At 36.2% G+C, this 12,800-nt stretch overlaps 2 protein-coding genes and 1 long non-coding RNA gene across 3 annotated transcripts; 1 reads left to right on the top strand and 2 right to left on the bottom strand.

The window, feature by feature from the left end:
• Window positions 1–6,819: 6,819 nt before the first annotated feature.
• LOC147925053 (uncharacterized) lies at window positions 6,820–8,492 on the top strand. Its single transcript, XR_015584487.1, has 2 exons — window positions 6,820–6,879; window positions 7,701–8,492. It is a non-coding gene; the product is annotated as an uncharacterized LOC147925053 (long non-coding RNA).
• Window positions 8,493–8,636: 144 nt separating this feature from the next.
• Window positions 8,637–11,404, bottom strand: LOC104749495 (DEAD-box ATP-dependent RNA helicase 21). Its single transcript, XM_087491434.1, has one exon. The coding sequence runs from the start codon at window positions 11,070–11,072 to the stop codon at window positions 8,880–8,882; it is 2,193 nt and encodes a 730-aa protein (XP_087347560.1). The 5' UTR covers window positions 11,073–11,404; the 3' UTR covers window positions 8,637–8,879.
• A 103-nt stretch (window positions 11,405–11,507) lies between these two features.
• LOC104749492 (uncharacterized) lies at window positions 11,508–12,794 on the bottom strand. The gene is made up of 5 exons (XM_010471134.3): window positions 12,642–12,794; window positions 12,466–12,543; window positions 12,285–12,360; window positions 11,901–11,971; window positions 11,508–11,801 (listed from the first exon to the last, which is right to left on the bottom strand). The coding sequence occupies exons 1-5, from the start codon at window positions 12,708–12,710 to the stop codon at window positions 11,730–11,732; spliced, it is 366 nt and encodes a 121-aa protein (XP_010469436.1). The 5' UTR covers window positions 12,711–12,794; the 3' UTR covers window positions 11,508–11,729.
• Window positions 12,795–12,800: the final 6 nt, after the last annotated feature.

Here is a 12,800-nt window from a genome sequence, read left to right as displayed (position 1 = left end):
TCGTAATTGCACTTGAGCATAGGTTGAGGAGGCCTTGTCCAATGCGTTGGTTTTGATTTTAAGGAAGGAGAGTCAAGTCGGTTTAAAACACTTCGACACCATTCTCGTACATCCGCTTTAGCACGCCATACCATGTGAATTGGTTCTTCCGAATTTTCTTCAAATATGAATTTATTCCTTGTCTTCCAAATATGTCAAATGATCCAAAATGGTAGTAGTTTTGTCTCTAGTGGTACATCGTTATCATTTTGCAGTGCAAAAACAGCTTCCAAGAAAATTTCACAAGTGATTGAAGACAAATACAGAGCATGGATCGGGATATTTGCTAATTCCCAAATGGATTCAGCATATGGACATAAAAACAGTATGTGATCAATTGTCTCATCATTTCGTAAACATCTCGAACATATAGGGTCTATATTCATTCCACTAGATATGAGACGAGTTGCTGTGGGTAAAGATCTAGAGAGCAATCTCCATAAAAAGTGTTTTACCTTTGGTAGAATGTTTAGTTTCCAAATTTGTCGTTTTAACTGAACTGATCCATGAGGTTTTAGTGGCAAGTCACATGGTTTGTCCGGGTTGTTCATCGAGAACCAGTATCCAGAACGGACTGTGTAGTCCCCTGATTTATTGTAACGCCAGATAAGCCTATCTGGTCTTTGTTTCTGGGGGAGATACATTTTCAAAATCTTGTTTTGATCTGCAGGTGTAATATGTTGCAGAATCTTACTGCTGTCCCATCTGTATGATCTTATTGGAATAAAATCTATACTAATAATAAGTAAGCTCCTAAAGGCGTCCACATACGATTTTAAACCTCCAATTGTGATTAAACACTTCACTAATTAACATTTTTTAAAAATCTCCAGAATTTTCAATATTAAGAATTATTTTAAACAACCAATCAGGATTTGACATGTCATTCATTAACATTTTTTTAAATTTCCAGAATTTTTTAGACAAAGGAAAATTTTAAATTTACGGAAATAAAAGAAATATTCACAATATCCTACATCGGCTAGAAAATTTTTAGACAATAGTTGAGAACCAGTATAAATAAGATTAATATGCTTCCAACAACGAATGAGCAAGAAAACTTGATTTATCAGGTGTCCAAGTTTAAAAGTATATTCGGTTTGATCCGGTTTTTTATTTGATCAAATTAAAACTTTAAAAAGTTTCAAGAAAATAAATTATAATATTTAAAAATTTTTAAAGTTTTAATATTTAAAGTTCTTAGCTTTTAAAAAGTTTTTAAATATATTTTAAAAGTTTAAAATATTATCAATATTTATGTAAAACATAAATTATCTTATTTATCTACGTTTGTGCTTTTTATTTCTTATGATCTGTAAAACATATTTTTGTGTATGATTTTATAGCTAAGTTGATATTTTTCATTAATTTTTTTATTTTTTATCTTATTTTTTATTTTAATGAGAAAAGAAATGATTTTGTTCTTGGAGTTTGATGGATTAACAAGTTGTGTGGTAGTATAAAAAAAAGGTTTTTTAGTGGAAGAAAATGAAGAAGTTGACTAGGATGAAGAAGAAAAAGAGTATAGCGAAGAACCAGATGGTAAAAGTAATGATGACGATTACCACAAAATTTGACAATAGAAATGACAAGAAAGAATATGAAGAATAAGAAAACATTGAATAAAAAATACAAAAACATAGGTGGTAGCGATCAATTAAATATAAAAACGAGTTAAATTCATGATGATAAAATTGTTTTGTTTTTTTGGTGGTCAAAGAAATGGTTTAGAATATGTGAGGTCATCAGTTTAATTCACATCGCTTGGATGTCAAGTTAAATTCATGATTTTTTTTTATCAGATTTGATTTTATAGCACAACTGATTTTTATATTTTAAAAAATTGTGTATCTAAAATTTAACTTTTTCCTTAATACTAATTTAACTGTCATCAATCATATATACTTTTCATCAAAATATATCAAATATAACCCATGCGTCAAAACCTAGTTGTGATTAAAATCTTAACACTAATTATTAATTCACCGCAGAATAGATTTATCTTTTCCCTTGTTTCTCTTTTTTCTCGATAACAAATGAATTTCCTTTTTGAAACAGGAAAAGACCTGAAAACAAAAAAGTTAAGAGGCAAAGAGGTGGCTAATCTGATCTCTGTATATTATATGAGGTATAAGATACATACGTACACATACCTCTCTATCTACATTCCAGAGTCTCAAATCAAATCGAAAGAGAATTATGCAAAGTCCGCAAAAAACACCACAAGACCTTCAATCCTCGGCAATGATGATGATGATGATGATGATGGCTCCTCCCTCTGCTACATCGACTACTCAACACTTGGTCTACGGTAATTCATCGGAAAACCCTAAAGAGAGTTCGGTCTCCACCACTCTCTGTTTGTCTTCTTGTGAAGAACCTAAGAAGAGGAAGAGGAACCATGATGATCCGGCGGCCAAGGTTTCTTGCTCACCAAGCGACAACAACTACTTAACCAAAAAAGAAAGAAAGACTAATCGAATGGGAACAAATCTCTCGAGTGAAGAAAGGGAAAGGGACGAAAGGTATGGTGTTTCAACAGAGCTAACACTCTTCAAAGATCCGTGGATCCTCAAGAAGGTACTAACCCCTAGCGATCTTGGCCCCCTTAGCCGTCTTCTTCTTCATACTCGCCCCATGGAGGAACATCTCATCAAATACCTCAACAAGGATGATCAGATTAAGGTACACCAAGGGTTAGGAATCACGGTCGATGTGTATGACCACGACACTGACTCGACGTTCCAGCTGCTTCTAAAGCGATGGACCACGTTGAATGGTTATGTTTTAAACGGTGGATGGCGTATGCATTTGGTTCGTAAGAGATGTTTGAGAAAAGGAGACGAAATTGGACTACTTTGGGATCGTTTTGCTTCGAGGCTCCACTTTCGTGTGCTTTCACGTGCACAAGAACCCTAACTAGTGGGGCAATGAGCTGAGAGAGAGAGAGAGACGTCGAAAGAGATTCTTCTTTTTTTTTTAATTCAAGTTTAGCATTTACATTCGCAGAATGTTCTTAACATTGGATTAATTTTGATGCATTTTTTACCATTACAAGTTTTTTTTACGTGAGCTAAATAAATTTGTTGGCTCGGATTATTGATTTTATATTTAGGAAAACATATCAAAACAGTATATAAAATTTATTTTGTTTCGACTTTAAGTTTGATTGGGTGATTTTGGCAAAAATTAATTATTTTATGTTGTACTTTATTTTCTTTTATTTTATTTTATAATTAAATGATATATTTAATTATATTTAGAAAATGTTCAAATAATGATAATTTATTTGACTTAAATGAAAAAGATTCTTTAATATGAAATCAAACCAATTTAATAATACATCGAGCTCTGTATAAATATTTAAACCAAATTAAACCAAATAATAATTTATGTCTATAAATTTTTATATGGTTGGGTCACATAAATTTAATAATAATTTTGTTTATCGAATAAACTAAATTAAAATTCATTAAAAATATTTTTTAACAAATTTTAATACAAAAAATTAAGATATGCAAGACATACCACTTTTAAATTTAATAAATCATTTTAAATAATTTTTTTATCCACAACTGAACCAAATCAAGGTATGAATTTTGTTATAACAAATTTGACCTGTTTCTTAAATTCAAGAGCTAAAAAACTAGGAAAATTTTGAACCAAAAAGAGTGACATGCTACTTATAAATTTGTATAGCTTACATGATATAATTTTTAATAGTAAAACGTTGATTGCTTGATCATAATAAAATAAGGCTCAATTAGACTTATTAGGATTTATTTCACCTTCTACTAAAAGTTGAGAGTTTAAAATTCCCACAAATATATAAATATCTTTTATATTTTTGAAAAAGGTGAGGTTTTTTTTATACACATTATAGGTATTTCAAACAATAAAGTTCAATTTCTCATTCCGCAAAAAAGTGGGAGAAGCAAGTAATTATTGTTAATAAAAAACCTTAAAACTGCATAACAGGGTAATTATAAATTTACAGGGTAATTAGTCAAAAATGTCATTTTCAAAACTAAAGTTTTCAAAAAGGGTAATTTATCATTACTGCCATGAAGAGTAGTAATCTTTATCGCCAATGTCATTTTCGTTGTTCTCTTCTCTCAAATGTCATATGATCCACTTTAATATATTTATATTGACAAAAATACCTTTTATATTATTTCTTTTCTTGTTTATCTCGATCTCTCATCTTTCTCTCTCTTTTCTTCTCTCCTCTTTTTTTCTTCAACAACAAATAAATCACCACATCATTTTATGGATCGAGGCATTGGAGAAGACGATGGAGCAACATCGAAAGATTGAGATCCAAGAAACAATTTCTCATCTCTCTCATCTTCAATACTCATCTTCTTCTATTTCTGTCTCTGGAAAGCTCCATATTCTTTCTGAGGTTTTTCTGTTTGTTTCCTTCTCTCTATAACTTTAATCGACAAGATCTGATATCTGACCTTTTTTCGGTGGACCAGATTCGGTATACCAGTTTTGATGGACCAGATCCGGAGACTAAATATGTCAATTTCTTGTTTTCTAACTTGTTGTTCATTCAATTTCCCCAAGTCTTTTTGTCCATCATGCAGTTCTTCAAACCAATCGATGGACAACACTGATTTATCCTCCTAGATGGACAAGACTGATGATTTCTCCGAAGACAACAGCCGACAGAGAACACTGATGAATCCCATGATGGACAAAGTTGATTAACTCCTTGGTGGACAAGACTGATGAACTCCCCGGGGACAATAATTGATTTTGATGAACTCCCTGATGGATAAGAGTGATGAATTCCCCAAGGCAATAATCAGTAGACACCACTGATGAACCTCCTGATGGACAACACTGATGAACTCCTCGATGATAACAATTTAAGGACAACACTGATGAACTCTCTGATGGACAACATTGATAAATTCCATATGACAACAATCGATAGACAATAGTGATGAACTCATCGATGGAAAAAATTGATTCACAACAGTCGATAGACAATACTGATGAACTCATCTGATGGGGCATATCTGATGGACTAAATAAGACCAGAACATGCGTCAGCAGGACTGCACGGTGGACACGTCACTTGGTATTCTTCCGCCTGCGCTTTTCTCACTTTCTTACAAAGAGGTAATTTAGTCTTCTCACTCCTTCCCCCAATTTTAAACTGGCATTTTAGAGAAGAAAGAAAAAAATGGCATTTTCGATAAGTTTTTGTGGAAAAAGGCATTCTTAGCCAAATTTATCTAAATAGGTCTTGTGTTTAAGAGTAATTGAATCTAAATAGGTCTCATAATGAATAAAAGTAAAAATGGTGTAATAAAAATAAGTCACTTACATTGGTCCATCAGATATCAACATGTTTATTTATGCAAACTATCGATGGTCCATCACGAACAAATGACAAATGGTCCATTGCTACCAAGATTAATGATTAATTTGAAGAAGAAACAGATAATCATAACACATCTGGTCCATTAGCACATACTTGGTTGGAAAGTCTTTAATTTGTTCTTCCTCTAGTCTCTCACTTGTGGCTTCCTTTAGGGCCTCAAAGCTATGATAATAGACAAAATAAAATAGAAAAAATTGAAGAGCACTAATTTATATTGGTCTTTTTGACAGCAAGATATCTATTTTTAACAAATGGTCTCTCGCTAACAGATAGTCCATCGACGAAGTGTTCCATCGCTAACAATGGTATATCGGTTAGCAACTAGGTCCATCAGCCTAAAAAGTTCATCATATAAACATGTCTACTTCTAACTGGTTGTCGATCACTACCAAATGGTCCATCGTTCACAAGATTCATGACTAATTTGAAGATGAAACATATAATCAGAACTCATTTGGTCCATGAACACATACCCAGTTGGAGAGACTTCAATCTTGTCTTCCTCTACTCTCTGACTTGTGGCTACCTTGTGGGTTTTGGATCTCTGATAATAGACAGAATGTAGTAGACAAAATTAAACATACGTCATTAACATGTCTAATCCTAATAGATGGTCCATTGCTAACAAATGGTCCATCACAACCAAATGGTCCATCAATACCATGAAGTCTAGATTTTAAAAGTTAAAAGAATTAACATACACAAGCTCGGGTGGAGGGTCTCCAGAACTAGAACGCCGTGTTGGTCACCTACAGTGGGGTAAGGTGGGTTAGACAGAGTACATGGTGGACAACTGAACTTGGTTATTAGATCGGTTGTTCATTATATGTTGTCATAAGGAGTGGGACGAAAAGTGGGCCAGTTGTAGAAGTGAGAGATATTGAGGATGAAGTGATGTTAGGAAGAGAGAGATAGAGATTGCAGAAGGTTAAAAATTGATGGTTACTAGGGAAGAGAGAGATGATTTCTCTCTTTTTTGAGATAAAGCGGAGAAGAAAAAAAAATCAATGGAAAGGAAAAGATTCTTTAATTAGTGTGCCAACTTTAGGTTAACTCCTAAATATCTTGAGCAAAAAATAATTTCTTGTGTTTTAATTACATAAGGGTATTATAATCTTTTATATAGCAGGATGTGGCACACAGGACAATGAGTTTCACAAACTGGCATTACGGAAGAAGTACGTCACTGTATATGGCACAATTCATAATTTTCTCTATATTATATTGCCATAATTACCGCTAAATTCTAATATTTAGTCAAAAAATTACTTAGGAAGTATATCTAATAAATGTAGACTAGTTTTTAAGTAATTAATTCAATGCCTTTATTTTTAGTTCAACACTCAAATGTCTATATAAACATGAATTTGTAACAAGAAAATACTTCACAAAACTAATTCATGGTCGCCTCCTTATAAACGCAGTGCATCTTCGTGGCGTAGGTTTGCCTCTCATCCTTTTTTTTATTCATTAATTTTACGTTAATTTATTGTTTTCAATTGTGGTTCTAACCTTGGTGGAAGAGTCACCATGTTGGTCTAGACCATGGATCGATTCTCCCCAAACGCAGAATTGCTCAGCTTTATCTCTTTGACCATATGGGTATAAACCCATTGCTTACGGTCCATTTGCATATCTGGGAGACCCTATCCGTAGGATATCCTTCCCCAGAGAAATTAGTCTCAGATTTATTCTCTGAGTTAACAAAAAAAAAAAAAAAGTTATGAGTTTTATACATTAACCAAATTTCATATACCAGAATATTTTGTCATGCAGCGTAGACCATACTCGATCTTAGTAATATTCATATTGGATTGAATATCAGATATCTAAAAGTTTAGTATATTTAGATCTGAGAATAATTATTCGTTTTTGGATATGTCATAAACATTAGTATCGAGATTTGTAAGAAATATTTAAATAATAATAGAACTAAATGATACAAATTTTTATCATAGAATTTAATATCAAATTTGTTTTTTCATCAACATTTTAAATCATAATATTAAGGTTATTCTAAATTACCACACACTTATAAGACGAGATCCTGAACATGGTTATATATATATATTTTAATATTTCTTAAATTAAAAATTCTTGGAAATGTATAATAAGCTTTTCAGATTCCATTATAAATTTCGGATCCAGTAACAAATGATTTAAGTAGATAGTCATTTAAATTGACATTTTTCTTAAAAAAATATACTGTGCATGATTAAAAAAAAAAAAAAAGATTTTTAATCCAGCTACATGCTTTGGTCAGGTTTTCACTTTTCTTCGATCATGGATAAGAGTTTGGTCACCCTGGATCTGTTTCCGTATGACAAGCCACATGACCCCAAGGTTGCTTGTGGACCAGCAGACAATAAGCAAGCCGAAGAGAAAATAAACCTGGCGAGGATGAGGTTTATGACGTCTGAAGATAAAAGAGAGGAGGCGCGGCACAATGTCTCAACAAAACTAACTCTCTACACCGATCCATGGACCATCAAGCAGGAAATAACCGAAAGCAATTATGGTTATATCAACCATCTTTTTCTAACCGAAAGCTTTGTACGTAGCGACGTTCTGAGGTATCTCCCATTGTCTGATCAAAGGGCAGTACTCGAAGAAGGCCCTGGCTTAGACGTGTACGATGACGACACTTCTACTATGCACAACGTGGTTCTTATGAAATGGCCCGACTATCCAAGCTATATTCTCCTCAATGGATCGCATAAGGATTTTGTGGTGAGAAGAGCTTTAAAGGCAGGCGATGTGGTTGGAATGTATTGGGATCCTTATGGTTTCAAGCTTCATTTTTGTGTGCTTTCTCGTGCACCAATAAGAGCTAGCTCAGGTTCCGTAGCAAGTGGTTCAACATCATTTGCTCCTCGTCTTGCAGGTCCATAGGAGCTCGCTAGCTATGGAGGCAGTCTCTGCAGAGAGATTCGTATTTTCTTATTGTAATGGTCAAACAAACTGATGTGGTTTTATCTGTTTTTATATGGTTTATGTTGAATAAAGAATAAATGCTTTTATGCTAAGAATAAGAAATGAAACTATAATAATTTGTTACAGCGTCTTCGCAAAGACATTGATTGCCACATAACCAAAAAAACTAAATGGGTCTCTTGGTTGCTTAGCATATCGTCTTGATAGATTTACTAGTTCTCAAGCATCAATTTTCAATTTAAAACACAAAGAGAAGATATAAATGTGAAAGAAAAAAATAATAATAATAACGACTAACGAGAATCGAACATACTTTTCTTGAACAAACACCCAGTACTAAATATAAAAAACGTCACTCCAGTTTCAACTTTCCCACTTGCTACTTGTTTCCTTCACTATCAAACTACGACGAATCATAAAGATAAAACATGCGACTAACATCATAATTATCCCAAAGGGTAAAACGTCACTGGGAAATTTAAGAACAAATCCAGTGGAGCCTAGCGACTCAATTTATATAGACAGTGTCACTATGTCTTGGGGGTCTATCAGGAACCGTACCAGGTTTGAATCTGGATGCTTCATGCCTCGCCAGCTCAGGAGGCACCGAACTGTTGCTCTGAACAAGCATCTGCTTCAGATCATAGAAGACCTCGGTATCATGAAGAGTCAAGAACGAAGTCGCAACACCACTCTTCCCAGCACGCCCTGTACGTCCGATACGATGTGTATACATCTCTATATGTTTAGGCATGTCGTAGTTTATGACGTGAGCCACATCGGGAATATCGATTCCACGTCCTACAACATCTGTTGCAACAAGAACGTTGTATCTCTTTGCCCTGAAACCTTCTAAGCTGATTTCTCTCTGCTCTTGTGACTTGCCACCATGTAAGGTCGTGACACGGTACCCAGCCTTATCCAGATTCTTAGCAATAGAGTCTACGTTTTTCTTGGTGTTAACAAACACAATGGCAGTCTTATCACCCAGCTCGTCGAGCAGTTTCTGCAACCTGAAGAATTTTTCGGACTCTTTCATCATAATCACGTGTTGCGAAATCAAATCCGTGGTCTTTCCTGCAGTACCAATGGTGACGACAACCGGGTTCCTCAAGTACTTCCTAGCAAGCCGTTCTACCCCAGGAGGCATTGTAGCACTGAACATATATGTGGTTCTGTAAATTTTCTTTTCATCAAGCTCTTCTTCTTCGTTCTCGGGTTTCAAATTACTAGAAGGCATCGCATCTAACACACCTGCAACTTGCGGCTCGAATCCCATGTCTATCATCCGATCAGCCTCATCAAGAACCACATAGTTGCACTGGTTCAACACAGCATACCGCCTCTCAAGGCAATCAATCAAACGACCAGGAGTGGCAATCACAATCTCACAGCCTTGTGTAATCTTCAACCCCTGTTCCTCAATCGACTGACCACCAACAATAGAAGTCACCCTAAACCCTAAATAATGGGCAAACTTAACAGTTTCCTCCTCAATCTGCTGAGCAAGCTCCCTAGTAGGGGCCATAACCACAGCATAAGGTCCCTCAGTCTCATTCTCTTCAGTCATGGGTGGCAATCTAGATATGTAAGCTAACATAGGCAAAACAAAAGCAGCAGTCTTACCAGAACCAGTCTCTGCAATGCCGATAACATCACGCTGTTGCAGTCCAAGTGGTATAGCTGCCATTTGAATAGGAGAAGGTTTCTTGTACCCAGCTCTCTCCACAGCTTTCAGAAGCTCAGAAGTAAGCTTGCTCTCTTCCCAGCTCCTCATAGGACGAGGAATTCTCGAACCCTTGTAAGAGATATTGAAATCTTCCCTGAAGATACGCCAGTCCCTTTCGGTCATCTCCTCTAATCTCTTATCGCTCCAATGCCTATCAACCCTCATATCAAAAGAGTCGTATGTGTCAGCAGCTTCTTCACGCACTCTCTGAGCAGCAGCTTCCTCTGGTCTCTCAAGAATACCATCTTTCTTACGGATCTCGTCACGCATCTCTTTCTCATGCTTGGCAGCTTGTTTCTTCTGCTCACGACGGTCCATACCAGCACGAAACCCTCTACCAAAGAGAAGCTGAGCTTCATGAGGGTTTTGGTAGAGAACGTTCATATCCCTGGAAGTATCCTCAGTGTTTTCCCAATCGAAAGAGAAACGAAACTTCTCGCTTGGCCTTATAACTCTCTTCTTAGGCTTCTTACCTCCGAGATACTGCTCCTTAATGGCGTCGAGTTCCTTCTCCTTCTCTCTCTCAACTAATTTCTCAACCCTAGCCTTCTCCCTAGCCTTAGCCTCATCCTCTCTCTCCTTATCTCTATTTCTGCGATCCGGTTCACGATCCCGTTCACGACGGTCACGCTCACGCTCACGGTCTCTCTCTCGCTCTCTGTCTCTATCCCTACCATGGTCTCGATCTCGATCTCGCCCTCTGTCTCTCTCCCTGTCGCGTTCACGAGGTTCTCGGTCCCGATCTCGGTCTCGCTCCTTGTCCCGATTAGTGTTGTCTCCATTAGCGTCTCCAGCCTCGGGCTCGGAGGGACCAATTTGCTCGCGGCGGAGGCGTTGCTCGGAGATTTGGTCTTGGCGGCGTTTTAGGGCTAATTCTTCGCGCTGAGCTTTGGTGAGGAAGACAGGCTTCTTAGCAACAGAGGAGGAATCGAGGGAGGTAGATCCGACGACTTCGTTGATTGATCGCTTCATCTTTGTAGAGTGGATGAAGAAGATGTTCGCTTGGTCTATAGCAGGAGGGGAACGCAAAGAAAGATCTAGAACCCTTCTCTTCTCTCACTCGCCTCTCTTTCTTTATGTATTCCACTTTGTTTGATTCCTTTGTAATTTTTTTTTATATTTCCCCAATTTTGGTACATCTTAAGCCTTAAGCCCCTAGGGTTTTAAAGCCCACCCAATAGTTTCTTTTGATTCACCGACTTGGTTTCTCTAGTTTTCGTGCTTTATATTTTGTGAATGATATGTCAAATGTAGAGTAAACGACTTGGGGAAGGATGCAAGATTACAAAACCCTTTCAAGGGTTAGATTACTCACTTGTAAGTGACTCAGCTCACTCATCATCACTTTCCATGATGAAGTCTTTTGGTATTATGCAACTGACACATATATAATGGTTGATCGAGAGATGACTAATAAAACCATTTGATCATAATGTGAAAAGCAGAGACTCTAAAAACTTGATTTAGTGTCTAATTGATGCCCCTTTCGCTCACAAGTAACAAAACTCAACCCTGCTAAATAATAATATGCTGATGATGATCCTAAACTCAAACCCTGCTACATATGCTAATTCATCATCATACAAACTGATTACATATCATCATCACCTAATCTTAATTTACTAATTTTTACCAAAGGTAATGCTTCATCCCAAGGCCATTGCAAGTCAGTATGAGCTCCTTGTACTCATTCAATAGTTCCTGCAACAAACATTTAAAAGGGGATTTATCAAGAAACCTAGAAGCTTTTGAAAGTGTATAACGGAGCTCTCTCGAATGAGCTTAGTAACTCTTGTCTACCGTGTTGTGCTGGTAGATACGACGCATCCTTTTCTTGTCGTACTCCTTCCTTGTAAATGGGTCGCTCAGTACTGTTGAACAAATTGATCACAATCTTTATAGTTCAAGTTGATCGAAACCAATTACAGAACCAATGGCTAAATGAAAACAGATTCCTTTCCACTAGAGAGACTAGTAAACATCTACTTCAGTTTTATACATTTTGCATAACAAAGTTAGAAGAAGAAGAAGAAGATATAACAAAGTCCAATGAAACAAAATTCACTTTAAACACTCAATTTCTATAAGTTTACTACTTCAAATCAGACAACTTTAACAAGGAACTGTTGTCAAACACAACTACATCTACAAGTAATCAATCACTAAAGAGCCGAGGAGCAAAACCTTGATAAGCCTCGTTGATTTCTTGAAACCTAGAAGTAGCAGAATCCTCTTCTTTAAATTTGTCCGGATGCCATTTCTGCAACACAACCAAAACACAAAATGCCAAACAGCCATTACTGAAGAACTAGAGTTTTGTACGAAATGGTGAAAACTACAAGGGGGGAAAGAAAGAGAAAGGAACCAGTGCAAGACGAATAAAGCTGGAACGAATCTCATCATCAGAAGCGTCACAGTTCAATTCAAGAACTTTGTAGTGATCCTGCAACACCCCACCCAACCCAATTCACCCCAAAAGTAAAAAAACCGAAACTTTTAACAATTTAAAACCAAATAAAGTCTCGAATTTGGTTGTGTTACCTTGAAGTTCTCGAAATCGAAATCGAAGAAGTCAGAGCCATGACCGTCTCCCCAATCGTAACACCACATCCTCCACTGCGAACAAAACGATTCCGAGAGCTTCCCTCAGTTCACAATTCTCTCCTCTCCCCCACTTATTAGAGAAACTTGAGCAGATAA

Source organism: Camelina sativa, chromosome 16, assembly GCF_030686135.1.
Source record: "Camelina sativa cultivar CO46 ecotype springtype chromosome 16, ASM3068613v1".
In the NCBI taxonomy this organism is placed as follows: domain Eukaryota; kingdom Viridiplantae; phylum Streptophyta; class Magnoliopsida; order Brassicales; family Brassicaceae; genus Camelina; species Camelina sativa.
This window is presented reverse-complemented; position numbering and strand designations above follow the sequence as displayed.

Excerpts from the sequence above, each read along its gene's own strand:
- LOC104749492 (XM_010471134.3), bottom strand. The coding sequence starts at position 12,710 with ATGTGGTGTTACGATTGGGGAGACGGTCATGGCTCTGACTTCTTCGAT. Across the intron at positions 12,544-12,641 it reads TCGATTTCGAGAACTTCAAG|GATCACTACAAAGTTCTTGA; the intron begins GTAACACAACCA and ends GGGGTGTTGCAG. Across the intron at positions 11,802-11,900 it reads GTATCTACCAGCACAACACG|GAACTATTGAATGAGTACAA; the intron begins GTAGACAAGAGT and ends TGTTTGTTGCAG.
- LOC104749495 (XM_087491434.1), bottom strand. The coding sequence starts at position 11,072 with ATGAAGCGATCAATCAACGAAGTCGTCGGATCTACCTCCCTCGATTCC.